General features: G+C 39.7%; 1 protein-coding gene across 2 annotated transcripts in view; it reads right to left on the reverse strand.

Annotated features, from left to right (window-relative positions):
- The window catches only part of Slc26a4 (solute carrier family 26 member 4), a 47,900-nt gene that overhangs the window by 14,424 nt on the left and 15,019 nt on the right, over positions 1-18,457 (reverse strand). For both annotated transcript variants that reach the window (XM_023719506.1, XM_004634982.2), the window contains 7 exons: positions 13,745-13,897; positions 13,452-13,534; positions 9,705-9,852; positions 7,950-8,063; positions 3,985-4,062; positions 3,751-3,846; positions 1,904-2,010 (listed from right to left, as the gene is read on the reverse strand). In XM_023719506.1, the coding sequence (XP_023575274.1) occupies positions 1,904-2,010; positions 3,751-3,846; positions 3,985-4,062; positions 7,950-8,063; positions 9,705-9,852; positions 13,452-13,534; positions 13,745-13,897 (779 nt within the window). The remainder of the gene's footprint in view (positions 1-1,903; positions 2,011-3,750; positions 3,847-3,984; positions 4,063-7,949; positions 8,064-9,704; positions 9,853-13,451; positions 13,535-13,744; positions 13,898-18,457) is intronic.

Genomic DNA, 18,457 nt, shown 5'->3' on the forward strand with positions numbered 1-18,457 from the left:
TATAGGGTGAGTGAAGAGCTTTTCATACATTAACTCTCATCAAAGGCCTACCATAACCCCAGAGGGCAGTTTGTTGTCCTTACTTTCTATAGTAAGTCAACTGAGGTTCAGAGAAGCTGGAGAAGGCCCTGAGGTAAGGGATGGCACAGCCTCTGTCATGGGTCTTGGGTAACTGGCACTTATTTGTAACTTATTTGCAACTTCCTGAGGCAGTATGGAGAGTCTGCAGATGATCAAATTAGTCTCTTTTTATAGAACTAGCAGGCTGGGAGGACCAGAAATAGGTCTGTCCTGTCAAGCAGACTGTTGATTTCCTGTTCCTGATGCAATCAGATAAATTCCATGTTTCTTCAAGTGTGACTAGGGACATATGCTAAGTGGAACTCCTGGAGAAAGATTATCTGTTTGGGGTCCTTTCAGCATTGTGCTCTCAGGATTGGCACTATAATGACCAGAAATTAAGCACTGTAGAGGATACTGGTTTTTGCTGGCTAAAGGCCTGGTCAGCTAACCAGAAGCAAAATCTTTGCCACCAGTTTTTCCTTGGCTTGCTGTGGTGTGCTGATTTTTAACTTCAAGCTCACGAATTAGTCTTTCTTTCCAAAACCCTTCTCTATCAACTACACACACACGAGGAAAAACACAGAACACGTTCTGAGTTATTTTCTAGCAGCAAACTGGGCCCACTGGGAGTTCATGAACTTTCAGGACTCGGCACCAAGGTGAGCTGAAATAGACAGCCATGGCCTTCTGGGCAGAAGCAGTATGCAAGCATTATAGGGAGGAAGAAAAGGGAAAGGGCAGGAAGTGCTGGCATGAAGAGGTGAGCTTCTGCTAAGCTCATACCCATGATCCCTTCTTCCATGATGGCCCAAGCACAGGCAGAGAAGTAGCCAGAAGTCGGGAAAGACAGTAGAAGAATTAAGGAGGGCAAGAGACTCTGATCCTCTCCAGTACCCTTTTGCCCTTTTCAGCTTTTGTATTTTAAATGTGGATTCTCAGGACCACAGTCAATAGTTGAAATTAAAAGCCAACTAGTAGACCCAGGTCTAGCCCCAAAATGATGGACATTATGCATGTAAATACCCAGATAACCTAGGAGAGTGGAAATGAAAATAATTATATTAATTTCTCAGGAGGGTGTGAAACCAGTCTCCTGAGAGTCAAAACAAAACCGCCACCACCAGCAACAAAGTCCACCTTGGTTTCCCTCACTAGTCCTTACAGATTGTTTTCCATTACTTGACTCATGCCTTTGCCGCTTTCACTTTGCACATGAACTACTTGGCATAGTTGTGTGACTTATTGGATATATTCCCTACTTGAGAGATTCGGGTGAACTCTTGTTATATTCAACTGTTCTGAAGTTCTCCTGGGGTAGGTTGCATAATTTTGGGTTATAAACTTCCAAAGAGGAAAAGGAGTTGTAATAGATTTAACTGTGGTCTTGTCTCCAACTTTGGATCCAATGCCTCACACCCTTCATCTCATCTAAAGAAGAAACTACAGAGCAGCCTCAGTCTGGCTGAACTATGTGTCTCCTAGTCTAGTTAGGCCTAATGGGTTAGCACAACCATGAAGTATGTGATAAAATCTAGAAATTTGGAGTGAGATAATCTGAGTTCAGATCTTTGTTCTGCCAGTAATGTAGGACTGAGGGAAAATTCATAGCCTTTCTGAGCTTTAGATTTCCTCCTGTACAATGAGAATAATTAAATGTATTCATAGGATTTTTTGAAGAGTAAATATAATTTTTACAAAACACTGTGTTTTCTAGTGTAGAATCACTCAATATATAGTAACTTATGGAAGGATGTGGTTTTGCTATATTTATCAAAACAGCATAGGAAAGTATAGGGTGTGTTGTCCTGTGGATAGGAAATCTGGGTTTTATTGTACTTACAACTGAACTCTCAGGACCACAGTCAGTAGTCCAAATAAAAGGCCAGCTAGTAGACCCAGGTCCAGTCCCAAAATGATGGACATTATGCAAGTAAACACCCAGATAACCTAGGAGGGGGGTGGAAATGAAAAGAATTATGTTAATTGCTCTGGTACAAGCAACTGATAGATAGAGAGCCTAGAAAAAATAAGATCAATTTTCCATAAATTGCGACTTTTTAAAAATGTTCAGGTTTTGGGCCAGGGAGATAGCTCAGTAGAATAGGTGCTTCCCTGGCAAACACAAGGGCCTGAGTTCAATGCCTTATTCCGCAAAAGAAAAAAAAAATCAGGTTTCATTCATTTTATGTTGAAGTGCAGCTAGAAATTCACCCTCCCAATTAAGACCAACTATCTCATTTTGTTTATTTCTAAAGTTTTGAACTGGCAATGTATTCTCATGGATCAAAAATTTCATTTCATGAATTCGTATTTTAAAGGTATACAGTGAAAAAACTCTTGCTCACACTCTCTCCTGTCTCCACCCACTGCTGAAATCTTTTCCCACTTGTATCTACTTCTATTTCTGTGTGTGAGCAGGCATGTGCATGTGTGAAAGCACACCGAGCTTCCCCCACTATTTCTAATCTGGTCTCTTTTTCATTCAATTTGTCATAGAAATACTTGCCTGATAGGAAGTTTGTTTGTTCTTTTTTATGTGCTCTGGGCTCAGTTAGTCCAGGAGTCTAAAAGGTTTGGCTTCTGGTTTTTACAATTCCTCAGAAGAGTTGTAAAGACTACTTTAGTCACAAAGGAATGGGTTTTATATTTTGGTTTTGTTTGTTTTGTGTTTTATTGGTGTTTTTAAACCAGATTTAAATAAAATGTGTTTGCTTTTTGGCTGTAGAAAGCCAAGGGTATATGAGCCTCAGATGGGATTCTTCTGAAAACGAGTCTGCCCAGCGAAACTGGGTCTTCAAAACATGCAGGATTTTCATATCAAGACTTCAGTTTATTCACACAATTCCAAGTTTTGCTGTGGGATTTCCAAAATAAAGGGGAGAATGTGTTCAATGATGTAAAGTGTGCCTGGGGAGAGTCACATGAAGAGAAAAAACATTTTCTCAAGCTTTCACAGAGAGCAAATTGGTCAAGCAATGGCCGTGACTCATCCGCATGTCTGACACTGACAAAAGGATGTACAAAGGGTGGTACAGGGCTACAGGATAAATCCTGAGAGTACTTGGTTGACTTATCAGATACAAAAGTTGTATTTCTTGTTATATAGGTCTTGCTATACCTTGGTCTTAGCCATTCAACAGAAAACGAGGTATATAAAGTAAATCCATATTAATACGATGAGCTGTAAAAGGCTCAAGTCAATAACTTCTGAGGATAACCCACTAATATTATAGACTGCTAGACAGTGTTGGATTGTTTAGTTGAATTCAAACACCTATAGTATTTAGATGCCAATAGAATATTCACCTCTGACAGGACAAAAAAAAAGGATACAAAGGAAAGATCATTTTGTATTTATATATACAAAATAGTTAGGATAAGTTTACAGCTACTTTTGCTTAATTCAATGAGAAGAAAGAGGTGTATTAACAGTGTTTGGACAGAATATCCTGTCTTCTTCTTGTACTATGGATAACCACTAAGAAGATAACAGTGTACAGTGTATTGATTATCAAAACTGTCCTATTAATCAGCTGCAAAACTGTCTCATTCATATTTATTTCTCAATAAAAAAATAAAAATAAATGGGAGACATGGGAAAAGGGGAACAGCGTGATATGAAAGGAAGCATACAGGAGCCACATCTTAGTTCAGATAAGAAGGGGTGAAGAGTGGTGAGGGACTTACAGCATCCATCTTATTCTGCCGCCACAGGCGAGGAACATCACACACCTGCATGAACATTCCTTTCAGGTTGGCAATTACAACTGCTGCCAAAACAGACTGCCAAGAGAGACCAGGAAGGCTGGGTTATTCAGGAGAATGGTTTCCTATGTGGTGATTTTTAAATCTCCTGTTATTTCCCTGGTAGAAGAGTGGTGAAGAGAAATTATGCAATTGTACAGAGAAGCAGAGTCCCACCTTCTGCAAGGGTTCCAGAAGCTTCCCCAGGGCAACAATGGCAATCATCACAATCCCAGCCGAAATGATGCCAGCAATCTGAAAGACATACACCTTACATGAAGAGGGGTCATCCTTCTCCGTGTCTTCCAGCTTGCTACATATGTGCATTTCACAGGCACAGTTGATCCTTTCCTGACTCCCCCTCTGCTCATTATTCAGAGAAATGAGCATTATTTGGTAAGACTACACAAAACTAAACAAACATGGAAAATATACAGAGAAATATATGCATGTACTATTGCAAAGAAAGAGAACTACCTGCTAAAGTAAAGCCAGTTTGACACGGATTTCATTTAAATATCTTAAAGCTGTAGTTTTGGTGTCATTTTCAGAGCCTGGCTTTCTAGTTATTTGCCATGCCATAAAACACAGACCACCTCCTTCTCTAACAGCAGAGATTACCGTCATATTCTTGGGAAATAAAGTGTCGCGGCACATAGCCAACTCTTCTGCATTGTGGAAGCAGCAGCCATAATAGCAACTTGATAACTTGTTGTACTTGTAGCCCATGGTTCTCAGCAAAGTCTCAGGACATTAATTTAACCTATCCTACTGCAGATTCATGGTGCCATATGGGCACTGAGAGAGAAGACTCTATCTCCTGCTACATAGGTGCTGGCTTCAAACCTCGCTCCTAGCAGTGATGGAGCAATGAGAGAGGAAAGGAAGCTCAGAAATGTTACCTTCATTGGCATAGAAAGCTCTGCCAAGATCCATAAATAGTTAGGAGAGAGGCTGGGGGTGGGGAATATTCTCTGATTGGAGCAGATGACCAGTGAATTCTCAGTTGAGACAGTGGTGGCATGGCCAAGGAAGACTAGAAGCTCTGAAACAGAAGAGGAGACAGGGAACCAGAAGCCAAGCAGTCAGCAAGGAAGCTGCAGGAGAGGGCATAAGTACTGCCTAGCGTAAGATATGTGAGTTACAGGGGGAAGGCACAGTAAATGTAAAAAGATAATTAGAAAAAATTCGCTTCAGCCAAGTATGCTGTCCTCATTGGGGAGCCGAGACAGGAGGATAGCTGCAAATTTGAGGCCTCAAAGCAATTTTAGGCCCAGCCTGGACTACATGACAAGACCTTGTTTCAAACATCAACAAAAACCACTGCATCTGTCAAATTGGTTATTTCTATTCAGATTATGGTTGAGCCAGCCTGGAACAATATTCTGTACAGGATGAACTTTTGAAAAGCTCACCCTGTATACCCAGTTTTCACCTCTATGCTCTTCCTAGCACCACACTGCCAGGCTCCCAGCACCTTGGTGTGTTTGCGTCTCCTTTTCTAAGAAGAGAAAGTAACATCCTTTCTTTCCCTTTCTTCTTCTCTCCCTTTCTTCTTCTTATTCAACCACTAGTTAGTGAGTACTTGCATCTTACTCTGGGTAAAGGGTTCTGTGAATTAGTGAGAGAGATGGAGGTTAGGGTACCAGGACCACAGTGAGTGGCTCAATTCAGGCAAGAGTGGCTATCTACTTGACAGGTATACCTAATAAGGAGGCTCCATCTGGGCATAGCTAATTTTGGTCACTATATTGAAATCTGTGAAGGATCAGTTACTTATACTTACTACATATAGTGGTTTATTGGAAAGACTACTGACGTTATAGTAGATTCAATTACTGGCAAACTAATTATCCTGTTAAGTGAGAGGACAGAGCTGTAGAGTACTTTGTAATCAGAATTACTTTTCATGAGTCAGTAGGAATCAGATATGGGTAAAAGAAAGAACAGGTGGCAGCATTTAGCTCTTCTACGCTCTATCAATCTGCTGAACACAGTTAATGTCCACCAGTATGCACAAGAAGCCACACAACAAGATGGGCATGGTGGAATATGCTTGTAATCCCAGCACTGAGGTAGGCTGAGGCAGGAGGATCACAAGGTTGGGTCCAGTGCCGGGGAGATGGCTCAGTGGAATAAGTGCTTCCCTGGCAAGCACAAGGGCCTGAATTCAATCCCTGGTTCTAAAAAAAAAAAAAAAAGTTTGGGCCCAGACTAGTCAGTCAAGCAACTGCTAAGTCAGGCTAAAAAAAAATAAATAAATACATGCATACATAAAAAGGGACAGAGATGTACCTCAGGGGAAATGAGGTCCTGTGTGCGTGTGTGTGTGTGTGTGTGTGTGTGTGTGTGTGTGTGTGTGTAGGAGGAAGAGGAAGAAGAAGAAGGAAAGGAAGGAGAAAGGTGAAGAGAAGAAGGTGGTAGAAGAGAGGAGATACAAGAGAAAAAAAGAAAAGAGAGGAAAGCAGAAAAATTGAGAGCCAAAGGACCTGCCAATTTATTGGTCATAAGTCCCTGGATTTCAATCCAGACCCTTGGACTCCTAACCCCAGAACTTAGTATGCATTTCAGTAATTAAAGATCAAGCATTTCTGCACTTGTTCCCTTCTTCAGTGCTGAAATCCTGTCATCCCTCATTCCTAAATATAATACATACCAGTGTGTGGCAGGGAGTATTAGCTTACCAGAACACCATTATCCCCCAAACCTCTGCCAAGGAGGCCACTTTATACGGTGTTCTTACCAGGGCAGCCAGCTTATTTGGGTCCAGAGGTAAGAGCAAAAAAACAGACATCAGCAGTTCAAAAGTGACTTCCTGCACCCTCTTAGGAGCTGTGTCCTGAAGAGTTTGTCGCTGCCAACATCAGCAGCAAGAACTCCTGTAACTGAGAGCTATGGCCTGACGTGGGCCTGGCTTCGGAAATCAGTGCTGACCTCCTTCCCATGGCGACAGATTTCTATGTCTCCTGCAGTGGACTCTATCGTTTTACCTGCTCCCTCAGAGCTAGACATGTTTACCTCACCCCAAAAAAGCTTTGAAGAAAAATTCTGAGTATTAATACTAAACTTTTGTTTCAAAGGAGTCAAGCAATTAGAAGAGACCAGTTCTTCCAAATCTGTCACAAGATCCCTATAAATAGGACAGGAACATCACTGTACCATCAGGACAATTTAAGCTCCCTCTCTCCCTGGCTGGCCCACCATTGGAGCCATTTATTTTCTCAGTTATTGTTTTTCCCAGTTATTTGTGTCTCCAGCTTTCCGAAACCCTATTTGAAGACTGCGCTTCTTCACACTACTCAGTTTGCATCTGTAGCTCTCCTTTATAGTCCCAATTTACTTTTTATACCTCAGTAACATTTGTTTCTACGTTGAGAGGCAAAACCCAGGAGGCACATCAGGAACACGAGTGTGTTGTAGCGTAAGGGTGCCAATTTGGGCTGTCTGATTCTACGTCTGGCTGGAAAGGGGAGCGAGGAGAGCCACTCCTAGGCCAACTAAATAAGGGATTATGCCAGAAATTGGCTGGGATCCTGGCTTTATGGTTGCCTTGCAAGAGAACAACCAAAAGCCACCTTTAAAAGGCAAGATTCAACCCACATTCAGAACGTCAAAAACAAAAATCTTACTCAGAAATGCCAAAATGCTACAGCGATATAAACAAAACTTGGCTAGTAAACTTATTCTGTGGGACCAAAGGCCTCTGGACAAAGTTCCTAGTCCTTGTAGAGGGAATGTGAATAAACTTGTCACTTTCCTGAAAATATGAGAACTCACAAAGCCTCCAAGCCCTGCCACTAGGCCTTTGCCACCCTCTCCTCCAGGTAACAAGCTGATAAAAGTCAGCATTCTTCATCTTTGTTGTTGCCCTGGCAGCTGTGATTGCTCCTAGGAGGTGAGGAGTTACTCGTCAGATGAGCAGGGACTCAAAAGGACTTGAGAACTGCCACCTCAGGAAAGCATAAATGTTGCTTTTAAGAGATTCTGAATGAAGGGATGAGTCAAAGAGATGAGCAGGACGAGACAAGGAAGCACAGTGCTTCTCTCTTTTCAAAGGTTTATTGTCTTACTCAGATCTTGTGCAAGACTTTCTGAGCCACCATCTCTGGTTTAATGGGACCCCGCTGTTGTTCCTTCCATACCTGTGTTTTTCCCCCGGTGCTCTCCTGGACTGCTGTGCGGGAAAGGGCAGTGGTGGCCACGAAACAAGAGAAGAATCCAGAAAAGATGTTGCTGATCCCAAAAGCAATGAATTCCTAGGGGAGAGACTGGGTGACGGTGATGCTACAAATAGAATCTTTGCAAGCCTCTCACCAGTGTTTCAAGATGAATGTTAAGGAAAACTTCCAAGTCTACCCTGCCTCATGGTCCAACTTAATTTTTACTATAAAATGTCTCTGGGGATCTTATAAAAGATCAGGAGTTTGGGCTTCATAGAACCTAAGAGAGACCTCACTGCTGTCAGTTGTTTTTAAGGTTGACAATTATCTGAAGATCCTATATCAAAAAAACTTTTTTTTTTCATGGAGATTCCACAAAAAATTACAATTTCGCTGGACCTAACCATTCTTTTTCTAGACACCTTCCCAAGAGTTAAAGACATTATATTACAGCGATACATGCACACCCATGTTGATAGCAACACATTTCATAATAGCTAAATCTTGAAAGTGGCCTATATGTCCATGAACAGATGAATAAATTAAGAAAATTTGGTATTTACACACGAGCAGTACTACTCTGCTATAAAGAAAGCTAAATTTGAGTTATTTTCACCTGCAGACCATAAGGCAAAGTGAAATAAATCAGACACACAAGCGTAACTATCACATGGCTACTCTTATACGGGAAGGCCAAAGTATAAAGAATTTAAAGAGCAAAAGAAAAGATAGCTAATCGAAAACAGGGAGCTCGATCTTTGGCAAATGGGTGAGGGGACCTAGAAATGAAGAGGGGAAGGGAAGGAGCAATAAAAAGAATTAACATGTGTTATAGACATGTAAATAAATAAACAAATACTTCTTCACTGCCCGGTGAGTAGTAGATCTGCAGCCGGCACATGAAATGCTGCTCTGCGGTTGAATACTTGCTGTGCGGTGCATCACAGCTAGCTAAGCTTCTCACTGTGCGATTGCTGGTCCTGTGGCTGTTGCCATTGGTATACTGTTCTCACAGTTACTCAGTAACAGGCTTGCAGATTTGCAAGCACTGCAAAAGCGCCTCACCTGCCAGTGTATCATATGCCTACAAAAATTGCCCGTATAAGTAAATCGCACACAGTTATTATTTTTAATTTTTGAAATTTATTTATTTATTGGGTACAGCGTCTCATTATGCAGCTAAAACTCATAGCGATCCTCCTGTCTCAGACTCCCCAGTGCTGGGATTACAGGCACCTGCCATCACGCCCCGTTTTAGTGGCCGGCACGGCACACACGAGGTCCCAGGGTTGGCATGGCATGCAGTACTGGGGATCAAACCTGGGTCCTTGCGCTTGCCAGGCAGTGCCTAGACGGTGAAGCTATCTCCCAACCCTGCTATTATTAATAATATTTGTTGCACTGTTTTGTCATATTATAGTTGCCATTAAAAAAATTGCCAGGAAATACTGAGTTTCCAGAACAATTCCTATTCTGACCTAACATATTAATTTTGAACAGATTATAACCCAATTAGCTGCTTTTAAAACTAGGATTACTTCAACTTAATTTTTAAAAAGCAAAGTGACACAACGTGAATATTTGAAAGCAATTTCTAATTAACAAGCAAGAAGGAAACCAACTAAGGATTTCTAGAACAAACCAATCCTTTCTTTAGCTGACACTCCAAATGTTTCCTAGCTATTTTTTCTCCTGTTTTCAGCCCTGAAAATCCAGTCAGCACAAGGGCGAGCATACCTGGTTCCCGTCAATGGTGTAATCATGTTTGGTGGCATATACTTTCCCCACAGACACTGCAATCGCATAAGCCACCACAGCGATGGAAAACGATGCGGTCAGCATCTCGGAAAACTTCTCCACAGGTGGAAGTATAGGAGGCAAAAACCTAGTGAGTTTTTAAATGAAAAATACTGTGAAGATTTGATTCCCTTTTCCCTGCATCACCAGATGTCATACCCACTCGGCCACACGTTAGACACAAAAGATCATGATCCAAGAGCACAAGTGTGTGTCAGTGCCCCGTGGTAGCTTCAGCTCTGATTCTTTTTCTTCAAAAGTTAGTGATGTCTCTGATATAAATAAATCTGTTGTTACTGATTCTTTAAGGCCATACAACTCCATCCATACCACTTCACACAGCAGGGCTTCTCCTGACAGAGTTGCATTCTAACTTGAACTTAAAAGGTAACCTAGTCAGTAAATGAGATCTATTTTGTGTAAAAGCATGTCGGTCCTGTTAAAGACACAGAGACCAGATAATGTTGGAAGATGTTAGTTAAGAGCCATGACATTTAAAATCTTCTTGAGGCCATAACAGATTAAATTTGTTTCATTAGCACAGTGCTCTATAGTGACTAAAATACCCTGATGATTGTATGGTCAAATAATTATTGTGTGACAAAATCAGAGCTGCTCTGAAAACTACTAAAGAAATAAGCCATGGGGCTGGGGAGATGGCTCAGTAGAATATGTGCTTGCCTGTGCTTCCCCTGTTCTGAAAAAAAAAAGCGCAAGGGCCTGAGTTCAATCCCCTGTTCTGAAAAAAAAAAAAAAAAGAAAAAGAAAAAGAAATAAGCCAGGCACATGCCTTTAATCCCAGCACTTGGAAGGCTGAGGCAAAAGGATTGCCCTTAGTCTGACAGCAGCCTGAACTACATGGTGTGACCTGTCTCAGACAAACCAACAAAAACAGCCTTTAAAAAGCAGCTAAGAAAAAAATCCTCTGATTGTGGTGGTCCCCTACCCGACCCCCACTGCCCTATAGCCTATCCTGCTTTTCTTCCCTCCCTGCATCACAGTTTCAAATACAGCTGCAAAGCCCATTACTTAAAAGCAGTGGTAAGAAACAACAACAAAGAGGATCTCTGGCACTGTGAGCAGAGGACCCCATATGGGTATGGTGAGCTATGAGGCAGGTGGAAGTATAGGGCCTAAAATTCAGAGGACAGCATGGTCCTTCTTGTTATGGGTTAAAAGAGATGCATGTGGGGCCAGGAACATAGCTCAGCCATGGGTGCCTGCCTAGCAGGCACAAAGTCCCGAGTTTGATTCCTGGTACCAAACAATGCCCCCCCCCCAAAAAAAAAAAAACCCAGATGCATGTACACACGCATAAGAACCATGATGACAGAAGAGTAAAAGAAGCCAGTGCTGATTGAGGAGCTGACACATTAAGAACTACAGGATAAGGATCAGTTGCATAAGGAGAAGGGCTGGCTGTGACTGGCTGTATTAGAGGCTTCTGGTGAGAGAATGAGGGCTCCCCGGGTGAGTGAATACTAGTGTTCCATTGAATAGAAAGAGGTTATGCGTTTTTACCAGGGAGGAAGTAGAAAGAACAGCACGGAGTGGGTTTCTGGCTGTCCAGTGGGACACTTACTGGGGACTATGCAAGCCTAACATGTGGTCCCGATCCTGAGTGGGATGGAAGGAAAGCTTCTAAAGGCAGTCTGATTGGATCAAGTAGCTTGGATCAAAAGATGGAACACCACTGCTTCTCTTTGCTCCTCTTCTTTCAAGGTGCTGCCCTGCGGTCCTCCAGTCTCTCCACACCTTGCTTTCCTACTCAGGTCTGTTAAGATGATTAGAGCTGTTTCTGTGCCACAAGTGAGATCGGATAACAAAGGCCTTTTTGTGACTTAATGACACAGGCTTTTATTCCTTCAACAAATATTTCCTGGGAGCCTAATTGTGAGGCAGATACTAGGCTGGGGGGCCAGAGCTGAGCACCATAAAACAGGTCCCAGCTCTTGGAGGAGGTTATAGTCCTCAAGGTCAGGCAGGTTAAGTGGCTGACAGAGGCGACCAAGTGATCCATCAGAGAATTCAAGATGATTAAACCCAAAACTGAGAGGCTAGAGACCCATATTTGGGAGGAGAGGGCGAGGCAGGTCAACTTAGGGCAGCTGAAGCAAGCTCCACAAAATAATGAATGAAATGTAGATTTATGGGGAGTCCAAGTGCTGTGGGCCATCTATAACTCCATATGTACTAGGAAGCCTAACAAAGGGGATCTATGAAATATATTTTTATGTAATATAGCTATCAATCTGCTATGGTGAAAATACCGTAATCCAAGAAGTCACATTGCATCTTTTATCTTTAAATTCCTCCCAGAGTTATAATTGGCTATCACAAGGTTGACCCGGAAATTTAGTTTTTCAAATTGACTTAATCAGAACAATCACTTAAGGTACTTTTGAAAATAATTCCCAGGCCCCTCCTCTGGAAAGCATGACTGAATCGGTTTGGGGTGGGATCCAGGAAACTGTGTTAAAACAGGTCTCATAATTCTTGCAAAACAATGAGTTTGAGAAATGGTAGTATGTAACTTAAGAACCATGTAGCCAGTTGTCACTTTTGAAATGTTTTGGAACTGATACTAGAATTGTAAGTTTGATCAAAAGGAAGATAGTTGGTCTCCTGTGTGATGAGCACGAGGAATGAGGTGCCTGAAGAATTTCTGTCAAGAACATGAAAAACAAAAGACCAGTACAGGTCCCTCCCCTGGTATGAGGGAGGGAGATCTAGTACTTACCATAAACGCTATCAGTTCATCTTATAAGTAAACTTCCTTTTTAAGCCCATTTGATGACATCGTCATGTAAGGCACTTTGTCCACTCTGTACTTTATGAGGGCTCTCCCTGCCAGTTCCCGAGTTTGAATTGATGCTTTGGCTGCTGAATTACCTCTGTCCTAGAGGAGAATTTCCCCGGGACCACACAACTGGACCAACAGAAATGGGACCTTGATCTTTTGTGCTTCTGAGCCACCCAACTACTAAATATATAAAAACCCCAAATGGGCCAACCAGCTCAGCGGACTAAAGTGCCTGCTTAGGCAGAAGCAGCATGGGGTTCAATCCCCAGCATGCCATGCTGGTGCGCGCTGAGATGGTGATTGAGACTGGGTAAGGTGGCGCGCCTGTAATCCCAGCTCTTGGGAGGCTGAACACAAGCAGAACACTAGGAGTCTGATCTATGTAGTGAGACCCTGTAGACCCTGTACTAAAATACAAAAAAAAAAAAAAAAAAAAAAAAAAGACAAAACAAATGGGAGCTAATGCAAATACATATATGTACAAAAGACATGACTATTATCTTTTCTAAAAGGTGAAGAATTTAGACCAGATGCCTCTGTTTCCTCAAATTGATTGTTCACCATGCAGTATTACTATACATGGCTGCATGTATGTTATAATAATCCATCTGAGTTTAATGCTAGTAGCCTAGCATTAAATGTACATGTCCTGTCACATTTAGAGAAAATGAAGGATATGGAGCTCATAAGAGCTGCTTTTAAACAAACAGTGTGAATTTTATCTACACATGTATGATGCTTTGCACAAATGGGCATTTGAGATCACATGCAAATGAGACGACTGATGGAGCACTGGTGAAGTGAAGCTTATAATAAAAGATTTCATTAAATAGAAAAGATTGACTAAATATATCAGCATTACTTTAGAGGAATGCCATACTCACCCGCTTGGGATGGATTTAACAATGCCAGCATTGTAATTTTCTTCCAAGTTGGCTCCATATGAAATGGCAGTGGCAATTATTGTCTGAATGAAATAAAGAATAGGGAAAACAAACTTCACGGAGGTTTCTGGTGTTCTGTTTTATGGTTCTGGGAATTAAACTAGGGCCTCATGCATGCTAGGCAAGCATTCTACAGTTGATCTACAATCCCCAACCCAAACTCCACTGGCTTTAATGGTCTTTGTTTGTCAACCTTATTACTGCTGAATCGCCCAACTATGTATTCTACTTACCACAATTACTTCTATAGGAATGGGGACTGGGATTTTGTGTTTAAATCGATCATTTAATTCCTTAACTGCCATACAGATGATGATGGTAAGTAATCCAGCAATGAAATCTGCAAGGTTGGTATTACCAATATTTTGGAAAATCTCAATCAGAGTCTGTAAAGAAAAAATAATTTTACATACTTCCTGCTATACAGACTTGCATACACAAAGTCAACATTTTTATAACTCTTCCCAGAAGGAAAATTATATCCATATCAAACAACACATAAGAGTTTAATGTAAAATTATAAAAATGTGTTGGCTAATACAGAGACTATGATATGTAGCCCCTGCACTATAAAATGTGCATATAAAGCCACTACTGATGGTTTACATAGAAAGGTAACACTATGGGTGATTTGATTTTCTATATTTTATAATTAAAATGAAGATCTTTTCAAAGACAGAAGCCTTTGAATATGTTGTCTTTTGCTTGCATAAAAGCTTTAGAAGTTTATATCTTAAAATGGCCTTAAAAGATGCTATTCAAGGACCTTCTCACCATTGGGGAGGGTGTTGTTGAAACTAAAACCTGACAAGCCAAAAAGTCGTAATTATTGTTTGGTTTGGATTAGCCAACTTCTTAAATAATGCTCTTCCCTGTATCTGAATGATACATATAATAAGATAAGAATTCATGAAATATTTTCTGTGTAGATAATATAGATAGGAGGGCACTGGTACATTCTTTTTGGCAAGAAAACCTATTAAATTGATAAGTAGGTCAAGTACAAATGTTTAAATTAACTTGGACTAATAGAATAGCTAAAAGTAACTCTTCCCAAGTGGGCAGAGAAGCCAGCTCATGAGAAGCTGGTTTTGTTTTGCAAATATGAGATTTCCAGTAATCAAGGGTGCTCTTCAAAGAAACTGACAAGGGGAGAGTTCCAGGGAAGAGCACCAGTCTTTGTTATCATGCAGTTATCAACCTCTGTCGTGTATAAGTCATAACTGGAGAAGGTAGACTGCGATTCTTTGAGATAAGTGATCTCCCAAGGAAGGTTGCTTTTCTTAGAGAACATCAACGAATGCAGCATTTTTTAGCTTATAACATGCATTGAGTTTCTTTTTAACAATAAGTAAATTCTTTAAAATAATTATAGTGATATTCTGGTAATAATTGTATAATGAACATTAAATCTAGGAGTCATTTCCTGCCAGCCTTAGTTCTCTGAAACACATTTAGTAGTGAGGGAGTGGGGTGGGGGATACTAAGCAAGAACAATATATTCCCCCCAAGTGCTTGAACATTTAATTTGAAGGAAGCCTTTTGGACTTTTAGTCAGATTTTTGCCCTTACTTTACACCCAATACTAATTAGTTAACTTCGTCTGTTTTCTAGTCACTGACAATTGTTTGAGGCAGATACATTGAACCGGAACAGGGTAAAGCAGGTGACAGCCAGGTGAAAAAGAAAAGGAGAAAAGTGCCACAAGATGACACAATAGCAAGAATCTGTGACATCTAATACTTGAGCACACAACCCTACTACCTATCTTAGAGGGCTGATGGTTGCCATTGCTTTGGGGCCCTTTATATAATCAATTTCCTAGGGAGGACCTTCATTAATTTATGCATTACATATAATACTTTGATTAATTAAAAGGTTACTTTCCACCTTCAGATGGGAAAAAAATCAAAATTAAAAAAGTACATTTGTAGGGCTGGGGAGAAGACTCTGTAGAATAAGCGCTTGCCTGGCAAGCGCAAGGGCCTGAGTTCAATCTACCAAATAAATAAATAAATAAATAAATAAATAAATAAATAAATAATTTTTTAATATTTAGGACTCATTTTATATTTGAGATTTGCCCAAATGTAAAAAAAAATTGGGCAAATCCCAAATATAAAAAAAAATTTTTCACTTTACATAAATCACTACAGGACTCCCATTTAATCTATGAGAGTCACCTACACCTATAAAAGCTACAAAAATATCAGTTTATGCTACACAGTTGCATTAAGAAATGCATATGGGTACATGTATTAGTTATCTACGTACAGAATAATCATTTGGGGTTTCTTATGAAAAGTTCTATACAGAAGGTTTAATGTATGTAGAAATAAAACTCACATATAAACTGAAATGTGTTTTACTCAAAGGTAAGACTCTAAGAATACAATAAACACTAATTCTAATTTAATTTAGCATCAAAATAGTAAAATATGAATAACATGATTTTGTATTACAGTCTAGTATTTTAAATGTAATTCAACCATCATAATGAGGCTTTCCATAAAGAATAATACTTTACTGTATTTTCTATTATGGTGGGAGAATTTCACAATCATTTTATTTAGATAAGCTTTTTTTCTTGAGTACTCTATTAGAGCCATTTTCAAGCATACAGCAAAGTTTAAAAATTTAGCAATAAACCTCTTGATACCCAGTATCCAAACTCTACAATGTACCTTTTACTGTACTTGACTCATCATATATGTCTTAGATCATTATTTTTGCCCAGTATTACACAGGTATATGAAGCCATAAAGAAAAAATTGTACCCAATATTACACAAAGTATGATCAAAATATATGGTGAATGTCTAAATTAAAAATGTTTACACTAAAAGACATATATCACTACTAATTCTCTTCAAAATACCTCTGTCCCACTTTAAACATACTTATCCCATCATTGTTGAGGCTTTCTGAAGCAGTTCTATAAGTCTTTTTTCATGAATATCTTTAAGAGACAGGAACAATACAGTGACTGCTGCTACTGAGTGCCATCCAACCTAGGGGCAGACTCATGAAAACGTGTGTCCTCACACCCCGGATCTGGCCCATGTGACTTCTGGCTCTTCCCCAAAGTCAAAATGACCATGAAAGGTAAAAGTTTTAAATCTATTCAGGATATCATGGCAGCCACAGGAACACAACTAAAGACATTTATAAAAGAGGACGTCCAGAACTGCCTTGGAAAGTTGCAAGAATGATGGGATAGTGTTCAATGTGAGTGGGAATATTTTGAGAGAGATTAATGACAATATATCTTTTACTGTAATTTAAAAAAAATTAAACATTCATTGTATATTTAAAGCATATCTCATATATGAGGAAATTTACTGGTTAGCTTTCAGAGCTGAATTTATTTTAGTTTATCTTTTCTTTTTTATTTTTTTCCCATAATTTTATTGACAGACAAATAGCAATGAGACAGTTTCAAACCAAATTGGTAGAACAGTTTCAATAATTAACAGATTGTATACATTCTTCCTAGTGGTTAATTGCTGTACAAGATGCAGACATGATATCCTATTTACAAACACTATTAGAACAAATCCCTCTATTCATTAAGAGAATGTAACTATATATCTATCCTAATCATTTTGAATACACAGATACAAAATGGACATTCATCTGTATCCCCTTTTTTGTTAAGTTCCATTATATGAATATTATAGGTGTGTTAACTCAGCAAAATATTCTACAAGAGTCCAGTAATCCATAATAGTATTGGGTCTTCCGCTCTCAGGCATTTCCTGCTATCAGATACATTACATAGACCTAGATAGGTGATAGATAATAGATAGATAGATAGATAGATAGATAGATAGATAGATAGATAGATAGATTGCCCCTTTAAGTGGTATTTTCTTATAATGATGTAAATTTAACATATCAAACTGAGTTCAAAGTTAGAAGGCTGACCAAGCAAACTTCAAAATGCTCACTCTTGGGCAGAACTTTTCAGTGTCGTCTCTTTGCTTATTCAGGAAAGCGATGGAACAGGCTCCATAGACTTAGAAAGCAAGAAAAGAGGGTTCCCCTTCTCAAACCACTAAAGTGAACTGCAGGAAAATAAGCACTCTTAAGGGAACTGTTGAATTTATTTAGATAATTGAGTACTATAAAGTAGCATCCAGATTATTACACTATTAATTTTAAATTGCTGCCAACATTGTATCATTCTTTCTTCTGTATGCTAAACCCAGCATCTCTGGCCTTTGTGAATTTAAGTTTTCTTTCTTTTACTCTTATTGCTATAGTTTCTCCTACAATACTTTGTATTCATTACTTGCATTCATCTGTATGTCTTTGGAGAAGGGGGTTAGGACAAATCAAAATACAGCCTTACAACAAAAATAATGTTATAAACTGTAAATGATGTTTTACTAAGTTAACTACATTCCAGACAAAATATGTTAAAATCTTTCTTGGAGGAGTCCACCAGTGATCTCATTTATTGAAGGATTCTTTCATAAATGATTGTAATAGTAATGCCATACACAAAACTCTTTCAAGGACCAACTGGCCTTTCCAACCCTTAGGCAATCATTTAAAGAATAGCCCATTCTTTCATTTCAGAACAGGAAGTTTATATTTTCTACCAGTCAGAGATAATTGAAATACCTCTGTGGAACTTGGATGGCTTGTGAGGAATTCCTTCCAAAATTCTAGGACAGTCAGTTCATCAGTGAAGACAAACGTACCACTCTGGCAATACAGAATATAGATAGTGATGGAAACTTGGGGTGGGGACAGTAGACATGGAACTCATGCCGAGGAAAACTTCTTCCCAAGTTTTCCATGACTCTAAAACCTCTCTAGGAAAATTAAGCCCATTAAAAAAGCCTATGGATAGGGGCCAGGGAGATGGTTCAGTGGAATAAGTGCTTCCCTGGCAAGTGCAAGGGCCTGAGTTCAATCCCTGGTTCCACCAAAAAAAAA

This window comes from Octodon degus, unplaced genomic scaffold (genome assembly GCF_000260255.1).
Source record: "Octodon degus isolate 3935 unplaced genomic scaffold, OctDeg1.0 scaffold00068, whole genome shotgun sequence".
NCBI lineage: Eukaryota > Metazoa > Chordata > Mammalia > Rodentia > Octodontidae > Octodon > Octodon degus.